Genomic DNA, 23,033 nt, shown 5'->3' on the forward strand with positions numbered 1-23,033 from the left:
CTCTAGCTCCAGATTCCCAGAGGGCAAGAAGCAGTTGTGTTGGGGGTGGTGGAGGCAGCAGCTTCTTGGCCCAGGCTTCCTGGCCCGATGACTGGATGACAGCCCTGGGGGTATGTTTTGGCCTCATAGTTCTAGTACAGCCTCAGAAGTTACTGTCCTGGAGGGGTTATTTCTGGGAGCCAGTGGAAGCCCAGTCTGGTTTTGCACCCTTGGCGTCCATTGCTTCTGTAAACATCTGCATTGTTCCTCCCTGCTGAAAATGTCTCATCCTGGACCCAGATTATGTGTAGAGTTTCCCCTTCCTGAGAGTAACTGACTTAGACCATTCTTGTTTGCACTTTGAAAAAGCTCATGCAAGCTCTGATTGGCCAAAGTTGGATAAGATGCCCACTCAACGCCCCAACAGTGGCCAGTGGGCAGTGTCCCAAAGGGCATGGCAACTCCCCAGGGAGCTATGTGGGCTGAGGTGGGTTGAGGAGGGACGTGCCCCCCAGAAGTGAAGCCAGAAGTCAGGTGATATCAGGGTCAGACGCTGGCCCCTCTGTGTCTGACGAGAGTCCTACCTGGACAGTGGAGCTCTGGGGGAGCCCACACAGCTGAAGTGCCCTCTGGCTCCCAGGAGAGAAGATGAGCAGAAAACACAAGTCCAGGGGGGGCCTGTTTTCTAGAAACATTTCTTTATTTAAAATTTAAAACCATATTACTTCATACAGCAAACTGTGCACTTTGATATATCACAGTGTCTTAAAAAGGAAAATAATTGGATTTGTTTGGAAATTTATTTACATCAGCCTAGAATGATTGGCAAGTAACACAGTTACTATGAAACCCAAATTGTTACAAAATGTTTACAAAAAACTATATTCATAGAAATTCTGCATGTCCACAAAGGGCATCCCCTGAATGGCCCAAAGACCAGTGTGTGGGAACCGTGTTGAGCGGGAGTGGGGGGGCATCCAGGCACTCTGGTCTGGGTGGTGGGACAGGTCTGGGGTCTCCCATGGTGCTGTCTGGGGACCCAAGTCCCCATCCCAGGAGGCCCAGCCAGGAAGTCGGCCCAGGCAGAGGTGGGCTGGGGGATTGAGCACAGTGGCATGAGGGCCCTGGAGCCTCCAGTTCTGTTTCAGGGCATTGGGCTCAGATGTGTTCTGGCCAGGGACTGAGACAGTCCTACCAATAGGTGCAGGTTAGCCTGATGCATGGGGTCAAGATAGGCTGTGAACCATGGGACCCTGTTCTGGATCTCTTCTCTCGCTTGCTCCAGAGATGCTCTGGCCCATGGCAGGGCAGGCCCGATAGTTAAGGATTGGAATTGGGAAGAACAGACAGATTTGGGTGGGACAGAGATGGAGGTTGGGGGTGTTGCAGGGGAGAGGCCCTCTGCTAAATGCCATGCAGGGGAGATACAACGAGGGAGAGAAGGCAGATGGCATGGGCTGTGCTAGGACAGGCAGTGCTCAGGCCGCTCATCTTTCACCCCGTCACTGTTCTGCTCATTCCCAGCCCCTCAGCCACTCTCTGACAGCTGGCCTCTGGGTCAGCTGGGACTGGGGAGGTTGTCAAATGGGACAACTCTTGGCTGGCATTATTGGGTCTGCAGCTGCTTTCCTACAACTAGAGGGCTCAGAGTTTGGATCTGTGAAAGATGTGGGGTGTTTTGAGATCTTCTGTTCTAGAAGGCAGGGGATGGAGGGAGGTCCATAACTAGTGCATCTGGACACTGCTGGCAGACTGGCAGTGTCCCTGGGGCCATTCTCATTAAAATAATGTCTTCCCCAGCTAGGAGCTGTGCCTTTGCATGTGGGTGAGACTCCGAGACAGAGACCATTGCCACCTTGACTATCCCATCTTTCTAGGGTATTCCCGGTGAAGCTTGACACCTACCTGGCTCTGGGCAGGCAGGTCTGCTACAGGTCTCAGGGCCAAGTACTAGTGTGACACTGCTCCCCAGCACAGGCCTAGCTGTCCTTGGCCACTCTTGCTCTGGACCCCTCTCCCCTACTTTTCCCCTGTCTTCTCCCCTACCTTTCCCCTGTCGTCTCCCCCACCTTCCTCCTGTCCTCCCCCCAAGCACGCACAAGGCCCATTCACCAGCCCCCTCTAGCTCTGTCATCTTCCCTGTCTGGAGCTTTGACAAGTTCAGGCACTCTGCAGCCCTGGCCCCAGGCCACTTCTGTCCCAGGTAACCCCGGCTTTGCTGCCGCAGCCCCCATCTCTCACCTGGTCCCCATCCATACTGGCTGGGTTATGTACACTCTGTGTGCAGACGTGCAGGGAGGGGCGCGTATACACATGGGCTACAGGTCATATATACACTGTGCATATATATATATATACAGCATATATATATATCTTTTTACATTCATACACATATTGTACAGAACATTAACCTTCTACCAAAAAGGTTTGTGACTTCACATATGGCCTCAGCTCTAAAACTTTAACTCGAGGACAACTCCAGACTGCAGCGAGTGCTTGGTTCATACCTACATGGGGACAGAGGGCAGAGCTCTTCCCTGGTGGCAAGCAGCTGGACCTGTTCTAGATGTGTCCATCCAACCTGGGAGGCTGTTGCAGATGTATCCACTTCAGAGACTTGTCTACCAAGTTGGACTCATTTGTTGCATCTGTCCACGGGGCGGGGCCTGTCCCAGATGTTAAGTCCATACATCTGTTTGTCTAAGCTGATAGGCCCTTTCCAGAATGCTATCCACACCAGACCATTCCAGACATGGGCCAGAGTTTGGCATATTCGAGATGTTTGTGCAGATAGCTGGGAATGGCTGGGGAGGGACCAGCTTCGTGCTGCGTGATGAAAAATCAGCTGCAAAGCCCTCCCCCCACATCATCCCTGGAAAGAAGGCAGAGAGGGAGCATCTGATTGTTCTTGGTGAGTGTCTGGGTCTGACTTCCGCTCTCCTCCAGTTTAAGCAGGGGAGAACTTTGAGCCATTTGGAGCCCTCCACAGGCTGAGCCAGAATCCCTGTCTGCCAGTGCTGGGCAGTGGGAGGGAGCCAGGGTGTGTTCTTCTAGTTGAGGCAGAGTCTCGGCTGTGCGGAGGGAAGGGCACACCCCTCAGAGATAGGGGGTCAGCTCACTGATCAAGGGGACATCATCCCTCTCAAGGGCCACCTGAGTGCAAAGCTCTCAGGGTTTTCTTGTCTGTCCATGGCAGAGGCCAGTCACAGGTCAAGGGGAGAGAGATGAGGAAGCTTCACTGTCCAACAGCCCCAGGGTGGGGTGTGCGGTGTCCTCACTGCTGCCCTTCAATCTGGCCAGTCTGAACAGGTTGAGAGGAGGCACTGGCACGTTGGTTGGGCTAGGAGATGGGGATGGAAGATGGGGCACTCCACTGGTGAAGGCTGGTGTGGGGGACCCCCCAAGGGGAATAGTCCCACCTTCTGTGCCAATCCAAACCAGCGGTTACGCTTCCCAGTCACCCACCCAGCCACCTCTTCAGTGCTTGTGTGTGCGCACACACCCACTGCTCCCCCCCTCCACGGTCACTCCCGCTGGCAGGTAGGTGTAGATTTTAATTTTTGCTGGGGGCCTCTCCCTCCATGCCCAAGATACAGGGGAACGCTCAGGACCCTGGGAGACAGCTCACACTCAGGCAGAGCAGTTGCTACTGCACTTTGAACACTGGGCTGGTCTCAAAGACAAACAGGACATCAGGCAGAGGCGGCACGCCGGCCATGCACACGGACATAAGGCTTGAACAGGAGAGAAGATTGGGCAGTATGTCACCCCACAGCCACTGCAGAGTCTGAAAAATCAGTTCCATATCTTTCAGGGGGTTCTCTAGTTGCATTGTGCCTCTACTAGCCACCGTCTTCTCCTCCTTCATGGAAAGATCTCCCTACCCCTCGCTGCCTCCTTCCTTCCTCCCATCACAGTCTGTATGTGCATAGCCTCAGAAGAACATAACATGTTCATGGAGTGCTGGACGAAGCCCCCACTGGCGTGGGGACATGTGTATGGATGTGGGCGTGTGCTGTGAAATTATACTGGACAAAGGAAGATAGTGGTTAATCGCTATGGTTGGTTGAAAGCAAATTGGAAATAACATCATTAGAGTCCTGTTATTTGGGAATTGCAAAGACATGTTTCCCCTCCAACAGGACACTGCCTTGAGCAAAGGAGTCACCAGCCAGGAGTCCCTGAAGTGTTTTGCCCCCACTTGGCCAGTCTCCCTGTGACTACGTTGATCCAATTTGGCAAATCTTTGTGACATAGGATCTCTCCCCATGACAGAAGTGCAAACAGACCCTGGCTCCCTGCCTTCCTGATTGTCTCTGCCCCTGCTGTGAGCTGGAACGTGTAAGTTTACGCACACGTGTGTGAGCACACAAACCCCCACAGACCCCAGTTCCATGGCTTCTCATGAACAACGTGCACCGATGGCGCTGCATGTCTGTCTGGTTCTGTCCTCCCATTCTCTCCTGCACACCCACACACACAGGCAGACACCTGATGACATGGCTTCTCCCTTTAAATATATTTGGCAATGCTGCTGGTTTTATCTTGTCATCCACCCTCTGCCATTTGGTGCACAAATGTGTGCATGCATGAACACGCACACACTCGTGCATGTATATGTACAAGTGTATACTCACCAGAACCCCATTACAACATGGCTTTTCCTGTTTTTACATGTACGGGGCTCTGCTGCTTGACCATATTTATCTCCTGCATCCCCAATTCACATACATGTTCATGCACACACACACATCAGAACAGTAGGATCCTCCTATTATTGCATGCCCTGGACTCTGTCATGTGTCCAAATCTGTCCTTCACTCCCAGCCCCCAAAGCTCACTCATACGAAGACAAAGACACACATAAATGCATGCACACGCACACACACGCACACGCGTGCACACTCCTACCCATGGAAGCTCATGTCAGCAGGGCTCTTGCTATCATCACACGCGTTGGTTCTGTTGCGGTCCGGCCCTCTCTCCCCAGCCTCCTGTGCACACCGCCTGTCAGAGCTGCTGTGATTCTGGGAACCAGCTGCTTGGGTCCTGCAGCTCACAGTTTAGAAGATGGAGCGTATTTATCCTATGAGCCCACTGTGCTCGCCTGCTTTGGGAGTCCCTGGGGGGAGCTAGAGATTACCCTTCACTCAGCTGAGAAGGTCCTTGAGCCTGAAATGCAGCTCCTCTCTAACCAGGCCCCTGAGCAGAATCAGGAGAGGGGTGGGAGGAGGGTGGCCGGCGTCTCCTGGGTCCCTGTCCAGAGCCGCTGCTCCCTTTCTCCTGCTCAGAGGCTGCCCTCTGTGACCATGGGAAGTCCCGCTGGTCCCATTCTGTTTTCTTTAAGGACACTTTGCTCCTAACCCTTTTATGTCCCATTCTTTTCCCAGGGTCCTAAAATCACAGCCCTCTAGAGCCACCATCACCGCCAGCTGGCCCACCCTCACTGGTACCTCATTGGCTGCTATTTCTCCGTTGTTCCCCCCAAGTCCCACAAGGTCCCAGCTGCTCTGGACATGAGACCAAGGGCCATGATGGCCTTGTCTCTCTGCATGGGTCTTTGGTTAATCTCCAGGAGGCAGCTTGCTCACTGCCCTCCCTTGGGGCTGCTACCAATATGATATCCTGCCCTGGAAAGCTTTCTTTTCCTGGGGAGTAGCTTTAGGGTTAGCAAGTCTGGAGGCCAGTAGTTCTTTAGGGCCCTTCTGGCTTTCTCCACCTACCCCAAAGTTAGCTCATGCAGTGGGACGCCACCCCTCCTTGCGGGGGTTGTGACGACTTTCACTATAATCTAGGCTACCCTTCTTTCAAGATGACAGAAGGAAGTCAAGGTCAACTGGCCAGATGGGAAGTTGCTGATGAGTAGATGGCCAAGAGCCTAAGCTCCCAAATGCTATAAGGGTGTAGAAAACAGCTTGGGAATAAGCACAGTAAGGTCCAAGGCTCAAGAGCCCATGAGATTCCCATGATATCCACTGGTCCTCTGGGCTCCAAATATCGGCTGAGTCTCTGGGTCTCCTTTGCGAGAGATTCAGGGGGTCCTCACTCCTCTGGTCGGAAAATGGAGAAAATTTGTTTGGACATTTCCCCACCTTATACTCCCAGAGTCCTCCTAGAGGAATCGGAGCCAATGGGACATTGTCCATCAGGATTCAAAATGGCGGCCTCCATGCATTCTCCTTTTCTCCTATACCTGAACTCCGTTTCTCCCCTGTGGGGCTCTCTGTTTTCAAAACAGGGGCTACCACGGGTGGTGCCAAGTACTGGAGATCAAGACTGTGTAAGCAGCTCCTGAGGGATGAAGTCCTTCTTCTGCCCAGGTATGTGGTGCTGCCATCCCCCACCTTCAGCTACCATTGGCTGCCACGCTGTGAAATCCCTAAGGTGCCCAAGATTTGCATCTTTCGTCTCACGGTCAAGCCCAGGAGGCCTGAGCTCCTGGGGAAGAAGTGGTGATAGAAGAGCTGTTCCCCAATTTCTTTGGCCTCTGCAGGGCCATGGTTGTCACTTCTGACCATGGAGAGAGTTGAGGGGCAGGTGAGTTTGGCCTGAGAGAGGCATGTGCTTCCTTTGGCCTTGGCTGTCTTGGCTGGCAGCTTTAGAAACCCATAGAAGAAACAAGAGAAGAGTGAAGCCCAAGCAACTGGCCTGGGGGCCTGCTGGTTTCCCAGTGGGAGAGGGCAGAGGGCCCCTGGCCCATTAGCCAGGCAGCCGCTCTGGTCCCCAAGCCCAGTAGGGGGACAGGGGACGCTCCTTCCAGTCTCCTTTGCTTTCCTCCATCCTGCCCCCAGGCCTGTGGGCCCCACCACACCTGTGCCTAGGGGAACACAGGGGCCAGTGATGTGCTGCAGGTCATGCTGTCCTTGCCCGGGAGCCGGCGGTCATTGAATGTGTGCATGTTGATGACAGCGTCAGTTTTGACCATCATGGGAGGCTGTGGCTTGTGCTTGACACGACGCTGGCAGGTAAGGGAGAAACGGATCTCGTCGGCCACGGTGCTGCAGAAGGAACGCTGAGGAGGGGGAGGAGAAATGAAAAGGGGCACATGGGTCAGGCCTGGCCCTGCAGCTCCAACCAGAAACCCCGCTTCCTCCCAGAGCCGGTGCTAAGGCCACCAGGTCTGGCTCACGCCTCCACTCCATCCACCCTCCCTCCACGCAAGATGATCAGTCTATGTGGCAGCCTACAAAGCCTCACGTTCTTGTTTGGAGACTTGGGTAGGTAGGAGCATCTTGTCCCCATCCTACAGATGAGGGCACTGAGGGTCTGATTGGCATGCACATCTGATTTTTCCTCACTTGTTTAGAGGCCAGAAACAGCCAGTTTTGTCCTGTGACCCCAACCTCCACCAAACTCCTGGCCCAGAGCTAGAGCTTAAGAAACACTGGAATGTATGGATGAGCCTTTCCCCAGAGGGGGTCCAGCTGAGAGGCTGGCACTCAGGGAGGTCTAGCATGTGAATCTCAAGGTGGGCAACTGGGAGGAGCTCCCTGGGTGGCTGTGGCCACCTCTGACCTGTGTCTCTGGGGGATGCAAGAGGACAACACACGTGCAGTGCAGGTCACAGGTATCCACGGCTGCGGCTTCTACGAGACCAACAGCCAGAGGTGGTCCTGCGGCTTGTCCAGGAAGCAGGGGGAGCCCTCTGTGCCACAACTTATTTGGTGAGGCTGAGCATCAGCACCTAGGCAGACTGTGCAGGGAAACAGGCCTGGCTTGGAATCCTGGCTCTGTCTCTTGCCAGCTGTGTGGTCCCTCTGCTCACCCAATCAACACAGAATGTCATCCCATCTCAGCTCCTTGTCTTCATTCTGAAAATATTTGTTGAGACCCTACTTGCATGGGCCCTGTTCTAGGTGCTAGCCACACCGCAGTGAAAAAGCTCAGGACCTATGGGCTAATGATGGGATAGAAACAGATAACAAGCGTGAGAGCAAACAAATAATTTTAGGTAGTGAGAACTACTATTAAGAGAATAAGTCAGTTAATGGGATAGAGAGGGGTTGGAAGGGGAGATGGTGGGAGCTTACTTGAGAGGGTGACATTTGGGTTAAAACCTGAATGACCAGAAGATGCCAAGAATTTGGGATCCAGGAGAAGAGCACTGAAGATGGCCGGAGCAGCCCTGCAAAGACCCCGAGGCAGAAACGCACTTGGTGCACTACGGGCTAGAAAGGAGGCCAGTGTGTATGGAGCGGAGCAAGAGAGGAGAGGGTGGGAAGGAGTGGGCAGGAGAGCTGGGTGGGCACCAGGTCCCGTAGGCTTCTTGGCAGCACGTGGAGCTCATTACAATGGTAATGGGAATTCCTACAGAATTTGGTTGGTCTTTTTTGATGGATCATTTTTAGCCATTCCCTATTATTGAGCATTTAGGTTCATTCCTCTTTTTTTCATGTTATAATTAACACTTTGACAAACATCCTTGTAAATAAAACTGCACAAATCCTTGGCTGCTTCCATTGGGAGAATTTCTAGTTGTAGAAACTGACTAGTCAAAATGTGTTGACATTTTAAAAGACTGACCATACTGCAAAGCTACCTTCCAGAAATGTACTCTCAAGGAGCTCCCTAGCAATGCTGCAGCACACCCCTTTCCCCGAGTCCATGTTAACCCTAACACGAGAATGAGCTTCCCTCCTCTTTGCTGACTCAGGGTGACTGGTTACAAAGGACTCTCTCATTTTTGGTGGGTGGCGGACTAGCCTGCTGCTTTTCACTCCGCTCTCCTGCATGGACTCAGCTGCAGTCTCCTTGCACACTGGCTCTGCAGGCCTCCAAACTTGTCTGGGGGAGGTGCCTCCCCTCCAGCTCAGAGCCCTCAACTCAGGTGCACATTTAAATCACCCTGGGCACTTTCTTAAGACACCACTGCCAGGCTCCCCCACAGACCAATTAAAAGAAGAGTCTCTGGGCGCAGGGCCAGGGCATTAACACTTAAACTCTCCCTGAGATGCTAATTTGCTACCTGGACCCAGATCCGCTACCCAGCTACACTTGAATTAATCAGGTGGGTTGGGCCTTGTTTTACCATGCTTGGGCTAGCCTCTTAGCTCCTCTTTAAACTTTTGGTATGGAAATTTCCAAACATATGCAGGAGTAGAGAGAACAGTATAATGAACCCCTCTGTGCCCATCTCCCAAGCTTCAACAGTTGAGGGGGGCGGGGGGGTGGGTGGTGTGCGGCTGGCAAGGCTTCCTGGAGGGGCGGCTGCAGGGGGGGCTGTGCTGAGGGTGGCTTAGACACGGCCATGTGCCGGCATGTGGCTGTGAAGCCAGCGCCCATCTCCCGCTCCCGCCTCTTGCTGTGCCGTTCTCGGGACTTACCTGCTCTCGTTCTGCTGTTTTGCGGAGCTTGTACACGAACTCGCCCACGGCCACGAGCACGGAGAGGACCAGGCCGGCGGCCAGGACGATGAAGATGCCCCCGATCTTCTGGATGCCGAGGGCGCTGGCCTCTTTGTTTTCCTCCTCGGGACACCCGCTGCCCCGCCACCACTTCTCCTTCATGATGTGCAGCTTGTCCTCCTCCTGCAGCTGCAGGATGGCGATGGTGATCTTGTCCCGGTATGGCGAGCCTGGGAGGGGAGGCCCTGGCTGTCAGCGCCTGCACCCGCCCCGGCACCCCTTCCAGTACCCTGGCTGGTGCCCGCCACCACCCAGCCCTCTCAGTATGCTAATAAAAGGAAGTGCCTGCTGTCAGAGGCCCCTCTGTATTTTCTCATGGGAATAATTTTGGGTTATGACATCACGCGGGTTTCAGGTGTACGGCTGAATTAATATCTGTACACACAACCTCATATCTGCCACCAGAATTCTAACTTCCACCCATCACCATGAGGTCCACCCCATCTATCCTCCTTCCCTACCCCTCTGCACACTTCCAGCAGGTGCCACTTAAGTGTATATATGGCATCTGGGTGGCAGGAAGGGTCCTGCCTTGGGGTGGGGCGTCTCGCTTGTGAACACCGTTCTCCTCGCTGGCTCAGTGTGTCCGAGCTGCGTCAACAGGTGTGAGGTCAGGGCCAGCAGGGGCCTGAGCCCCGACGCCCAGCCTGTGCTCGCCCCACTCTCCTCTGCAGGGGGCAGGGCTGCCCTCACGTGCTGTGAGGCTCACCCTCCGCCCCTTCATCTCTGAGTCCAGGAAGTGACATTTTTCTGGGCTCAATGGAACGTGCTGGGTGGGGGAGCAGGAGACTGTGTGCATGTGTGTACATGGGGGCCCCGCCCGTCCCTATCCCTGCAGCCCCTCGCTCACCCATGGGCGTGCCAATGCCATAGCCCTTGGAGTCGATGAGGCCCCCGATCTGGGTGAGGTTGCAGTTCCTCTGGGTGATATACTCGATGGTCGTGGACTCCATGAGCAGTGCGTAGTCCGCCGTCAGGGTCCTCTGGATGCCCTCCTCATTGTTCTTCACCAGCGCCGAGGGCTTGCTGCTCATGAAGGCCCACATCTTCTCGAAAGTGGAGATCTTGGATTTCTGGACCATAAGGGGAGGGAAGATGAACACACAGTTACTGAACACACCAAGGACCAAGCATTGCTCATCCGCTTGCCAGGGCAGGGTCATAGAGTTTCCCGCTGTCCTCAGAGGGAGGAAGTGCTGCCCAGTGCTCAATGAGGAAATGGAGGCACTGGGAGGGCAGACTCCAAATGCACAGAGAGCGGGGATCAAGCAGAGACTCACTCAGGCCCACCTACCTGGAAACCCTGGGCTCTTTGCTATGGCACAAGAGGTTGTCAGACTGATATTGGCAAATGAATTTTCCCTTATGTATATTAAACAATTTCATGTTCAGGCCCTGTTCTAAGTGCTTTATCTGCACCGGAGGTGGTACAGTCATTAGGCCCATTTTACAGATGGGGACATTGAGGCATGGTTAGTAACTTCCTAAGGTTACTCAGGAGCAATGTGCCAACTAGAGTCCATGCCCCTAATCACTCAGTTGTACCCTCACTCCCCACATTGAGAGCAGAGGGGAAGAGGTGCCTTGAGAGCAAAGCCGGAGGTTCTAGGACTTCCACTCCTATTTCCACCAAAGCAGGTGACTCATGCACTGTGTGTCAGGCAGAGGTGAAAACAGCTGAGTGGGAAGGAGAGGGGATGGCCAGAGGAGGGGTCTGTGAGCCTTCTGTCCCCTTACCATGGTGGTCCCCAGCATGTTTGGGGCTGGATGCTGCTGTGGGAAGGAATCAGCATCTATGAGTCCAGGCCTTGCCCCACCTGGCCTGGCAGGGGAGATTCAGAGAAGGTGCTGGAGTGTGGGGGCAGGCTGAATGCCCCCTGCTTTCTGAGGGAATTGGGTGGATCAGGACGATGGCATTCACGAGGATTCTTGGAGTGTAGTGCCTGCCAGCTGCCTGCTCCCAGCAGGATCAGCCCTGCCCCCACTGGTCCCAGAGGAGCAGGTGGCTCTGCAGGTCCCATTGTCTCTGGCTGTTTCCAAGTGTGACTGTGCCTGTCTGTGATGTCAGCCTGTCTGACTGGCACCCAGCCCAGTCCTGGCGTGCGTGCAGGCATGGGCTTGCCACAACAGGCTGGTGAAGCACTGGGGGCTGGGGAGGAGGCTATGCCTGGCAGGAGTTGGGCAGGAAGGCTGGGAGGACAGTGGCCTTCAGGGGCTTCCTAGCTCTAGTAGGGCTGTCCCCTCCCAGATGGCTCTGTAGACCCATGCGTGCCTGGGGTGGAACGAGTCCTGAAGCAGCAGGCAGGTCCCCACTTGGAATCCCATCTGAGCTTAGAATCTGCCAAAGGCTGGTGCTCCTTCTTTGGGTACAGGGCCTGAGGGCACCTTCACAGACAAGCAGCCATTTCCCCATCTGTAAATTTACCAAAGCTTAAGGTGTGGGAGGGCTCAGATGCTCAAACCCCTCTAAGGATGTCATCAGAGCTGCAAGCTGCCTGGTCCAGCTCCCCCACGTCTTCAGTCATTCCTCCATTCAGCTATTCTGATTCTCCAGCTGCTCCACCTCAGTTTTGCTTCCTCTCAACTCTTGCCTCCTCGCCTTCTGTGCCCTCGCACTCCACCTTCCCAGCTGGTCCTGCCTCTGCTCTTGGAGCCCTGGATGCCCTCCCCAGGAGCTACTCTTACCTTTAACAGTATTCCTGATTTCTGGCCTTCTGGACCCCAGAAATTTCTTATTTTCTAGATGATTTCTGATGTCCAGGTTCTCTCCTCCAGCTTCCTTTCTCAGCCTGCTACTTTCCTGTCCAGAAGCTCTGTGTTAGGAAGCTTCTAACTGGCTCCAGCGAGCCTGTCTCTGCATACTTTACCCTTGTGCAGTCCCCTCCCCTGGAGTGTGGGCTGGTCTGGTGACTTGCTGAACCATCTCCCCAGCCCTGTGAGTGACAGGTGTCACTCCTTAGCCGAGAGTGCTAGAGACTGACTTTCATCTTGCCTGCATTCTCTGTGGCTCTTCCCTTCGCTGCTCTGATGGAAGCTGGTGGCCAAGCTGGGAGCCCCCTCATAGAGAGGTTCGGAGGGAGGGCAGCCTCTAACAAATAGGCAGCAGGGCGGTGAAGCTCTTGGTCCACTGACCCAGGAGGAAAACCAAACCAGTGACCCTGTGAGCAAGCTTGGGGTGGGACCTTGAGATGCTTCAGCCTCAGCTGACACCTTGAGTGCAGCCTGAGGCCCTGCACGGACTGGTGTGGCCTTCTTACCCCACAGACCCTGAGAGCATAAATGTTGTCGTTCTAAGACACTCCATTTGGGGAATTTATGATGCAGCAATAGATGACTGATACACTCTTTTAACTGCATACTCACATAAGCTACTTCTGTTTCCAATAAAGTTTTTTTTTTTTTTTCAGGTAATCATGTCCAGCTACTCCTCTAATCAGATTATCCGAGTCCAATCATCCTTGCTGGCCAGATACACATGTTCCTCAGATACCCTGTCCTGGTTATTATAACTAGAGATTGTTCTCCCATCAGGTGGCTTTAGCACTTTACCAGCCTCTTCATCCCAGTCTCTCCTGCTTTCCAACTTCTCTCTCTTCCACCAGAGCTGAGAACCAGAGTTTGATGAGGTTACCAGGGCTCTCCTTACACATCCTATGTATCCATGCATCCATCCTTACTCCATCCATCCATCCATCCATCCATCCATCCATCCATCCATCCATCCATCCATCCTTCCTTCGTTCCACCCATTCATCTATCCCCTCATTCGTAACAATCATATTCTCTCCCTGGCACCCACATTATTGACATGCTAATTCAGTTCATTGCCTAACTATCTATCTCATCCTTTGCTATCATCCATCCATTTGTTCATCTAGCCAATCATCTGTCCATCCACCAATCCATACATCCATCCTCTTACCCCATCTCTCCATCTCTCCACCACCCATCCACCTCTCTACCGCATCCACCTCACTTTCCCATGCAACCAGTCAGTCATCAGTAAATCTCAAGCCTCAGCAAAAGTGACTTGATGGTGAGTTCAGGGAGCCTGTCCCCACCATGTGTCTCAGAATGGATAAACATTTCTCCTCTTTCTCTAGCTCCTTCCTGCATCCTCCCCCAGTACCCCATCCCTCCAATACCTAGGCCTGCCTGACATCAAAACAGATGTTCTTTCCAGTAATATTTCACCATAAATGGAGAGGAAATTCCAGTTGGGGACTGGAAGGATTGTCAAGGCAGATGCGAAAGGACAGATGCCAAGAGCTTGGGCCAGTTGAGGTGACAATAAGCCTTGAACTTGGCTGTCATTGCTGATTTCAAGTGGTTCTACTGTCCCAGCAATAGCTGTCAACAAACTCACCCTCCACCACCTTTAGCCAGATGCCTCTGAGATCTGCTTCCCTACAGTGGCCACTCACTGTGCTTATCCTCTATCTTGGGACCCCCGATCTTAACCACCTCCACCTGTTGCCACCTGTTATTAACCACCTCCACCTGTTATTCTTAAGTCCTGTCTTCTGTTCTTGAGAAATTCCACAATTCCAGAGCATAGCCCTCTGTGGGATACAGCCAGGGCCCCTCCTAGAACCCATTCTCCTGGGTCTGGCCCCCAGGGATCTGAGTTCCCATCACAGGCCTGAGCTATAGTTACCATCCCAGGAAATGGAGCCCCACATGCCTAAGACTCCTGCATCATCCTGCCTGTCCCAGCTCCGGTGGGAACCCTAATAAGCATTGCTTCAGGGCCAGTCACCCAAATCAATTAATGGAATCATTTGGAGCAGCCAATACAAGGCGATGTGCCAGGACAAAGAGGCTTTTTTTTATCAGTGAAATTGGCAAGAAAGTAAGTTTCAGGCTCATGACTTTCAATTCCAGCCTCCTCAAAGAAGTAAATTGATTTTCTCCAACTGAAGATACTTAATCTTGAGAATTTAACATTTCTGTACAAGAAAATGTATATAGGTGTATATATAAATATATATCAATTCCAAAGGGAGCTGAATCGCAGAGAACGTGTGTGGGGAGGCAGTGGCAATGTGATTCCATGCAAGACCTTGAGTATTTTCCATATGGGAAAGGAGAGCTTTTCCCAAATTAACTGGCTTTCTTATCCCTGGGTGTAGGATCTTTGGCCTTATCGACTCCACTCACTCTAACAGTTAATCATGTCTCTTGGGTTACTTCTGTGGGGACCAGGAGGACTCTGAGTCTACGGCGCCTGCTTGCTACTGCCGCCCACTGGCCCAGGACGGACTTTCTGACCTGCTGGGTATCTGCACAGGCTCCAGAGGCTGGTCCCTGCAGGGGGTACCTAGGAGGTGAGGGCTGCAGGCTGTCCCCTACAGGGGGAGTCAGGAGGGGAAAGCTGCAGGTCAGAGGTGGAGGTCCAGGGAGAAGGTAGCTCTATTGCATGGACTCTGGCATCACACCAACTTGGATGCAGAACCCAACTGCTTCTGTGATCACAGGCCAGTGATGTCACAGCTCTGAGTCTCACTTTCCGCATCTGTAAAATGGGGGTTAGCTTAGCACAGAGCATGGTCCCTAGCAAGTGCTTAGTTAAGTGGCTGGCGTCATTATATCTCTGGCTCCTTAAGTCTCTTAACGGCTGTTTTCTCATCTAGAAATTAGGGGTATTTTTGCTGTGCTGAATTGCTAAAGAAACAGAACGACACAAAATTCGGGGTAGACACGCCAATGCCGACGGGCCAGGCAGGGTACGGTACGTAGGTGAGGGATGCTGCGTGGAATTCCGATAAACTGGAGAAGCTGTTGTCTTCCCAAGGTCACTTCTGACAATTCTTCTCTGGGATTCCCCAGCTCAGAGAGGCCAGATCTTTCACATTTTCAAGAAGTTAGAAATATGAATTTTTTAAATGCAAAAGTCTCCCAATTTTAAAATGCTGGCAACTAATTAAATATACATAAGGAATGCGTGGCTCCCCTTCCAAATCACCTCTGTGGGCTGAACAGGCCTATGAATCACTGGTAAAAGCAGACACTGAGTCACGTGCAGGTGGACCAGATCAGTGTGGCTCTAAGCAGTGATATGAGTTATCCTACTGAATCATCACAGTGACTCCGGGAGGTAGGTCTGTTATATACCCATTACATGGATGAGCACAGTGAGGCCCAGAGGGGGCCTCAGTAACTTAGCAGTTATTAACAACTTTGCACCATCACTCCCTGCTTCTGTTAATCTGTAGCTGCTCCTGTCTCCCCACTCTGGGTCTCTTGTCTTCTGAGGACCCCTGGCTCCTCTTGAAGTGTTTCATTCTGTGCAGAGGCAGTTGACCACCCTGTGACACAGGCACCAATGTCCCCTCGCAATCCCCTTCCGAGGGACTTAGAAGAAGGGAGATTCTCCAGTGCCCACTGGCTGGTTCTTCTCCATTATGCTCCAGTCAAGTCCTTTGCTGGGGGTTGGGGGGAGCTATGGGCCAAAGGAGAGCAGACCAGGCCTGCTGCCCTGTCCCCTGGGCCAGCCGCTGGAGGCACATCCAGGGGAGAAAGCCTTTGATTTACGTGTTTTGTGTGCCTGGCACGGGGCTGACCGTGGTACATCCAGGAGCTCAATCAAATCCTCTTGCTAATTGCCACGAGTTGGGAAAGAGCGTCCATGTCACAAGGTGAGCCAATGGAGGCCTGGAGAAGTGAAGTGACTTCCAAGGTCACCGAGCAGAGTCGGCACCCATGACTCAAGTCCTGTCCTGACTTTAAGATCCACAATTAGGGGCTGCGCCAGGCTGCACCCTGAATTCCACCTGCTCCCTGCATTTTCCTCCTTCCTGCCCTGCTTCCACTTGGAGGCATGGCTGAGGCTGCTCTGATGAGAGCCCAGAAGCTGGGCCAGGAGCAACAGCGCTGAGATCAGGGAGCCTGCCTGCTGAGCGAAGAGTCTGCCATAGCAGGGGGCTTCCCCAAGTGCCCTCCATGCTCAGTTACTGGGATGGGGTGAACCGGAGCAAGAGGGAGGGCTTGACAGTGCCTAGGGTTGTGGGATCCTGGCCTTCACGGCCCCAGCTCCCATCCTTTTCCAAAGCGCTGTCGCACACAGTCCCACCCACATGGGGCGTGCCTCCCCCACCACCTCACCAGGGAGGACTCACTCCCAGGGGAGCTGTCTTCTGCCGTCATCCCCCTTCAAAGCTGCCGGCCCTCCCCAGCGAGAATGTACTTCCCCAACATTCTCCTTTACATTTTGCCTACATATTTTTACAGCCAAACAGTGCTTTCAAAGGCCTCCTTTTTCATCTCCTAATTAATTTTTATCTTCCAAGACGGAGGGAGGACAACACAGGAGACGCTGTTTGTGATATCTGCTGCTCCCCAACAACTGTTCGAATAAAATTTCCCTTGGAAAGATGGGTCTGCCTCTAGCCACGCAGTCTCCATGGCTGCAGGGGGTGGGGGTGCTGGGGTAAGGATCTGGAGCCCCACCCCGGAAGTTGCTTCCTGCTGTTGCCATATTTGGATAGAAAGGATTTTCTCTCTCATTCTGCTCTCAGCCATAGGGGCATTTTACGATGGTTTGGGGCATTTTACGATGGTATGGGGCTTTTTACAGCAGTTTGCAGCCTCACCAGTAACACAGGCTGGCCAAGTCAGGTTCATCTGCTGGACACTCCAGGACACGCCACTACTACTCAGCTGCTGTCCTCAACACGGTCTCTTGCATTTGCTCCACTTGGCTCCTTTTATCCCATCCTTTAATTCAACAATGGCATCCACTCAACATGAAATATCTGAGCAGCCATGGTGTGCCAGGACTGTTGGAGGCTGGGGGTACAGCTCGACAGACTGGTTCCCCTCTTCCCAAGTGACTTTGGGACTGTGGCTGAATATTTAGAGAGGCAATGTGGACTCAGCGACTGAGAGCACTGGCGACTGAGAGCACTGCACTGAGACAGACAGCCTAGGTTCAAATCCCAGCTCTGCATTTTACTAGGCGTGTGACATCAGGCCAGCTCGGGTTACTTTCTGAGCCTGACTTTCATTATGTATAAAATAGATGATGACAAGCAAGCCTCTGCCTTCCAGGGTTGTTCCAGGGTGAGACGAGTAAATATAGCTATAGCGCTTGGACTCTGCCTGGCACATAGTAAGTGCTCAGTAAAGGCAATTACTGTTGACTGCCAGTGGCTCCCAGGCATCTGTTCAACCCCAGTGCCAGCACATGCACAGACAAAGGACCACAGGAGAAGACGCTGCGGTGGCTGTGGGAGGGCGCTGCATGTGCGGACAGCATATTTAATCTTACATCCTGGCTCTCCACCACTGACGTGCTGTGCGATCACGGGCACATCATCCACATGCCCCACCCGCTCCATCCCTCACCATGGGCCTCTATTTCTCTAGGCTAAACGCAGGCTCCCTTCCAGCTCTAGCTTGCAGTCACATTAAGGAGGTTGCACTGGCCTGGGGTGAGTGGAGGGTGGGGAGGTATGACTAGGAAGCCCAGCTCTGGAGGGCAGGGGCAGGAAACAGAGGCAGGGGAGGAAGCAAGCTTGCCCGGGACCTCCTAGTGCTCTGCTCCCAGCCTGGGTTGCCACACGCAGACTCCTCTCCGCCTACCCGACAGCCTCGCAGCTGCTGCCAGCCAAAGGGAGCCTGGGAAGAAGAGCTTCCTTAGAATTAAAGCAGGAGATGATGTGACCAGACAGAAAGAAGAATTAACTGATTGGGAGAGCAAGTGGAGCTGGTTCTGTAGGGGGGCTGGGCGCTGCTGTTTCTGGCTGAAGTCCCTTGTGTGTGGGGCCCATGAGCACCAGCGTCCCAGCTGGGTGACAGCGTCTGTTCCTGCGCTGCCCTCCTCACTGCACTGTTTGCAGGAAGGTGATGAGGGCGGGGCAGACTGCGGGTCCTACTTGATGCTGGGGACAGCAGCTCGGTGGGGAACTGGGCTGAGGCTCTTGGAAACCAATCTGAGCATCTGAGCATGGAGGGAGGCAAGGGCATCCAATCGGCGGCGATGAGCCGGTGCTGGGCCTATTTATGCTGCTTCTCTTTGATCGGGAGCCCTGCTCAGAGGCGGGCTCATGGGTAATGCATGAGAGATGCTCTGGCACAGTCAAAGGGCCGGGCCGCAGCCTGGGGGTGGGCACAACCAGGCACACGCGCACGCACCCACCCAAGCCGGGCCGTCACACACACATGCATGCAGAGGCTGTAGCATACATCGCCCTCCTCCCACCTAGGCACATTTGTGGGGACATTCAGGCAGATGGACGTGCTTACACTCTGCGCATAAGACATCTGGCATACACTCGTGTATACTCACAGGCACACAGCCACATATCCAGAGACGCTCGCCAGAGCACACCCACCCAGATGCACACACTGTCCGTGCACAAAGGCACATCTGCACCCACACAGGCAGACCCTGTGCAAGGCCTCACGTGGGTGCAGACCTCCACAAAAACACACTTACATGTATGATATATACTGCTATGCGCACAAACATGTACTCACATGCTCATCTGTTCACACTCATGGACACACGCACAGGGTTCCAGAGGGCTTCTCATGCACCCACGGCAGTGCTTCCACGTTCCCCTCACTCCAAATGCATGGTCATAACCTTGCAGGCGGGAAGGCTGCGTTTACCATTTCTCATGGGCGGCAGCACCATCCAGTGGGGTACCCTTAGCAACCCTTTTCTCTTCACTAAGCATCTACCCTCAAGGAGGGGCAGTGAGTGGAGTTAAGGCAGAGTGCAGGTACCCAGGAGGTGGAAGGCTTTTCCATCCAACCCTTCCTATTGCCCTGGCTCAAGCCTCATTGGAGGTTCCATCCATCACTCAAAGATAGCCTGGAAAGAGGTGAGGGCTGGGGCAGGGAAATCCCCAAGGTTCCCAGACTGATTAAGAGCAATTGGCTAATGAACAAATACATGAATGAATGGACGTGGAGCCAGAGCTCCCAAGTCCTGCCTGTGTCTGAGAAGTGATCGGAGCGGGGCTTCTCTAAATGCGGTTCCCGGGCCAGCGGCACCCGCTGCACCTGCACATTCTCATTCTCACCCAGACCTGAACCGAAGCTCTGAGGGTGCAGGGCCAGCAATCTGGGTTCCCCAGGCTCTCCAGGTGATCTGAATAGACCCTCAAGCCAGAACCATGATGAGAACGTGGGCTTGGGAGGAAGACGGCTCCGGGTCAGCACCTGGCTCCTTTAGCTGCGTACTCTTGGATGAGCTGCTTAGATGCTCTGCACCTCAGTTTCCCCACATGCAAAGTGGAAATAATTACAGTGCCTGTGTCACAGGATTGGTCTTGAAGATTAAGCGAGGCCAGGCATTCAGCACAGCGCCTGGCCCGCCCGGAGCTCTCAGCAGCTGCAGCGATTATTATCATCACTTTTCTTTCTGAAGAACATTTACAGCTACCGGCTCTCAGGAGTGGGCAGCTCCTAAACCCTCAGCTACTCTGGCAGAAGGTGAACAAACACAGAGGAGGCTGAGCCAACACTCTACAAAGCAGGAGGAGCAGCTACAGCCAGATCCCTGTTAGAGTAGAAGCCTGAGCGGGTGAGGGGCTTTATGTGGACACCAGCCTTCCAAGGGCGTGGCACGCTACGGGAGTCTGTAAGCTCTTGCTCAAGAGCTCACTTCCTCTTTTGAGGATGAGCCTCTGCTGTCCTCAGTGGTGGAGAACTCGTCCCCATGCCAGCCCAATCTCTTAGAGATGGACCCAAACCATGGGCAGGAAGTCCACTGTCCCCAGAGCCAGGCGTCAGGGCTCACGCATTGCTCATGCTTGTGTCTGGGCTGCCCTTCTTTCCCTTCTCCTGCCGCAGCTCTCCACCTGAACTCCTCTGCTGATTTAAGGAAACAGCACATCCACGCTGCTTGCCCCAAGTACAGAATCTTCTAGGATCTGTGCTGGGATCAACCCAAGTGGCCATTTTGCCTCAGTTCCCCTGAGTCAATTGGCCCCAAAAAGAGAGGGGCTGAGTCCTGGGAATGTCTGCCCCGCTGGCTCTGTGGTTAGGGAAGCGCAGTGAAGGGTGAGGGAAGGTCAGCTCCTGGTGCTACAAAGGGAGAGGGCCTCACCTTGAAGAAGGTCATGGTGGCCCCATCCTTGACAGCCCCATACTCAATTTTGGTTTGCTTGGCCAAGTCATCCGCAGAGTCGATGGGGGATTCCATTCGCTCCACGGTCAGAAAGGCAGCCAGGTTGGCCGTGTAGGAAGAGATGATGATGAGCGTGAAGAACCACCAGATGCCACCAATGATGCGCGTGGAGAGGGCCTTGGGCATCAGTTCAGACCCTGGCAGAAGAGAGGAGACAGGTGGTTCCAGACAGTTACAGACTGGGGCTGCCCTGCTCACTCCCTGGGGGCATGGACTCCACTAACAGTCTAGTTAACAGCCTAGATCCTTCCCCAGACCAGTGGTTCTCGGTGTCTCCCTGACCAGCCGCATCAGCATCACTGGGAGTTTGTTAGAAATGCACATTCTTGGGCCCCAGCCCAGGACCTACTGAATCAGCAACTTCAGGGGTGGGCCCAGAGGGTTTGAGAAGCCCTCTAGGTGATCTGATGCAAGCTAACATGTAAAACTTTCTGCCAAGATACAATCGCACATGCATGTTTCACAGGCTTGTCAGACACTCCGCTGCCCATCTGTGGACCACTCAGGTGGGTCAGAACCCCTTGGGGGTCAGAAATCCTGGGTTCTGGAATGAATCCTGATCCTAACTCCCTTTGTGATCCCGTGCCAGACACTTCTCCTCTCTGGGTTCTGCAAAGATTGGAGAATTGTCCTTCCTCTGTCCCCGCCTCACATAAATACTGCGATGCTGCAATGATATAATTTGAGGAGAAATTGTGTTGGAAATACAAGAGGTATACAAATAGAAGATTGCTATGCAGTGCTTTGCAGGAGGAGAAAAATCAACATTTTTTGAAGCTCTTTGCCAAAATAGATCTCTCTTCCTCCCCGACCTTGGGTGTGGAGCACAATTTAGACGAAACCTTCTAACTGAAGTAATTAACTAGGCAGCTTTCAAGAGATTTAAATAGCAAGTGACTCCTGAACTTTCCAGAATATTTGGACCTGCAATCTGAAAAGCATTTGCTTTGATATGAATGATTTTTTTTTTTCTCAAAGAAATCACTCAAGGGAGAGTTTTTCAAATACATAACTATTTTTCTCCCTCCTAATCAAAACCTCGCAGGGACTACATCGGGGGCCAGGGCTTTTGAATAGCAGCAGGAGGTGGAAGAGGAGAAGCTATTACTGCATCGAGGGGCTTCCAGGTCTTCCCCAACTGTCACCGAACAAAGATGATGGACAAAGCAGCAAGGTGAGGCTTCCGGATACTCATTAATACTGGAAACAGAATGAGGTGTTTCCCTTGAGAGCTGCTTGCCACTTCCCAGCTGCTGGAGACCATCGGGGCTTCTCAGTTTTCCCTCGCAACCAGCCCCCGAGTCTCACCTGGAGCCCTCCCCCAGATTGCTTCAACCTAGGGCTAGCGCTGGCCCCCCTAAGGGAGACTGACTTAAGTTAGTTTGCTTGGTGAGCTCTGCCAGACTGTTGGACCCCAACTCAGATCTGAGCCCCTGCCCTGGCCTTTGTCATGGCTGGAGGTCTCTATTGGGGTGGGGGTACTTATATCTCTTTTTCTTCTCCTTCAATTGAGTGGCCAGCACAGGGCCTGGCCTGTAGTGGGTACTCGGGACACAGTGGAGTGTCATTCATTTATTCTTCCATTTGGCATTTGCTGGTCGATGTCCGCTGAGGACATACACAGGTGGACATGGAAATAGTTCTCTGTCCCTCGGGTTCCCTTCCCTGTCCTGGTCCCTAGTCACTCACTGGCCATCAGTGGGCTCTATTATAGCAGAGACGTTGGTTGCTTTATTCCCCAAGACAAGGGGTTCTGGGTTTGTGACTCAAAAGGCAGAAGCAATGACCCAGGCCGGCAGGGCTGGGGAGGGTTCTCCCTGGGGATTTTCCTGGATGGGGCTTCTCTGTGCCCAGCCTCTAGCCCATGGTATCTCTGCACCACACCCCTGGCATCCAGAGTGGGTACTCTACTTTCTGAGATAGCTGAGTGGCTGCAGCACCTTCCCAAGGGTGGGCCTCCAGCCAGGTGCAGCACCTGGCTCTCCCTCAGCAGGATGTAAGGGTGTAAGATCCCCATCTCTGATGTACTCAGGCTGAAGTCCCTACCGCAGACATGACCCTCCCTACTCCCAGGCTCTCCACAGCCAGGTCCTGTCCCCACTACATCCAGAAGTTCTCTTAGTCCATCTCTGCCCTCCACCCCCATCACCAGTATCTGGGTTCAGGACTGCCCATCTCATTCCTGCAATGGCCTCCCACCCAGCCCCCCAAGCCCCCGTCTCTCCCCTTTCCTATTGACAGTCCAACTTTGCTCAGCCAGATTTATTGTGGTGAGGCCTACATGGGGTTGGCCCCAGCAAGCAGGCTGCTCTCCGCCCATTACAGCTGGAGCAGGAGGGACTGGGGTGATCCCTGCATGCATGGATGGGGTGGCTCATCTGCTCTCTCCTCAGCCCCGGAGCCAGCCCAGCCACGCAGTGGTGGTGGCCAGGGAGCTTTCTAGGTGCATCTGGCTTTCTGATGGCTCAGCAGGCTGAAGCCGCCCTTGGGGATGGATGGGCTCTGCTGAC

General features: G+C 53.5%; 1 protein-coding gene across 1 annotated transcript in view; it reads right to left on the bottom strand.

Annotated features, from left to right (window-relative positions):
* Positions 1 to 2,032: 2,032 nt before the first annotated feature.
* The window catches only part of GRIK3 (glutamate ionotropic receptor kainate type subunit 3), a 188,968-nt gene continuing 167,967 nt past the window's right edge, over positions 2,033 to 23,033 (bottom strand). Inside the window, exons 13-16 of the mRNA XM_054691641.1 lie at positions 20,443 to 20,660; positions 10,234 to 10,456; positions 9,303 to 9,553; positions 2,033 to 6,991 (exon numbers count right to left, since the gene is read on the bottom strand). Of these exons, the coding sequence (XP_054547616.1) occupies positions 6,797 to 6,991; positions 9,303 to 9,553; positions 10,234 to 10,456; positions 20,443 to 20,660 (887 nt within the window). The 3' untranslated portion in view covers positions 2,033 to 6,796. The remainder of the gene's footprint in view (positions 6,992 to 9,302; positions 9,554 to 10,233; positions 10,457 to 20,442; positions 20,661 to 23,033) is intronic.

Source organism: Talpa occidentalis, unplaced genomic scaffold, assembly GCF_014898055.3.
Source record: "Talpa occidentalis isolate TD23 unplaced genomic scaffold, MPIMG_talOcc4v2.1 talOcc4.9, whole genome shotgun sequence".
NCBI classification, from domain to species: Eukaryota; Metazoa; Chordata; class Mammalia; order Eulipotyphla; family Talpidae; genus Talpa; species Talpa occidentalis.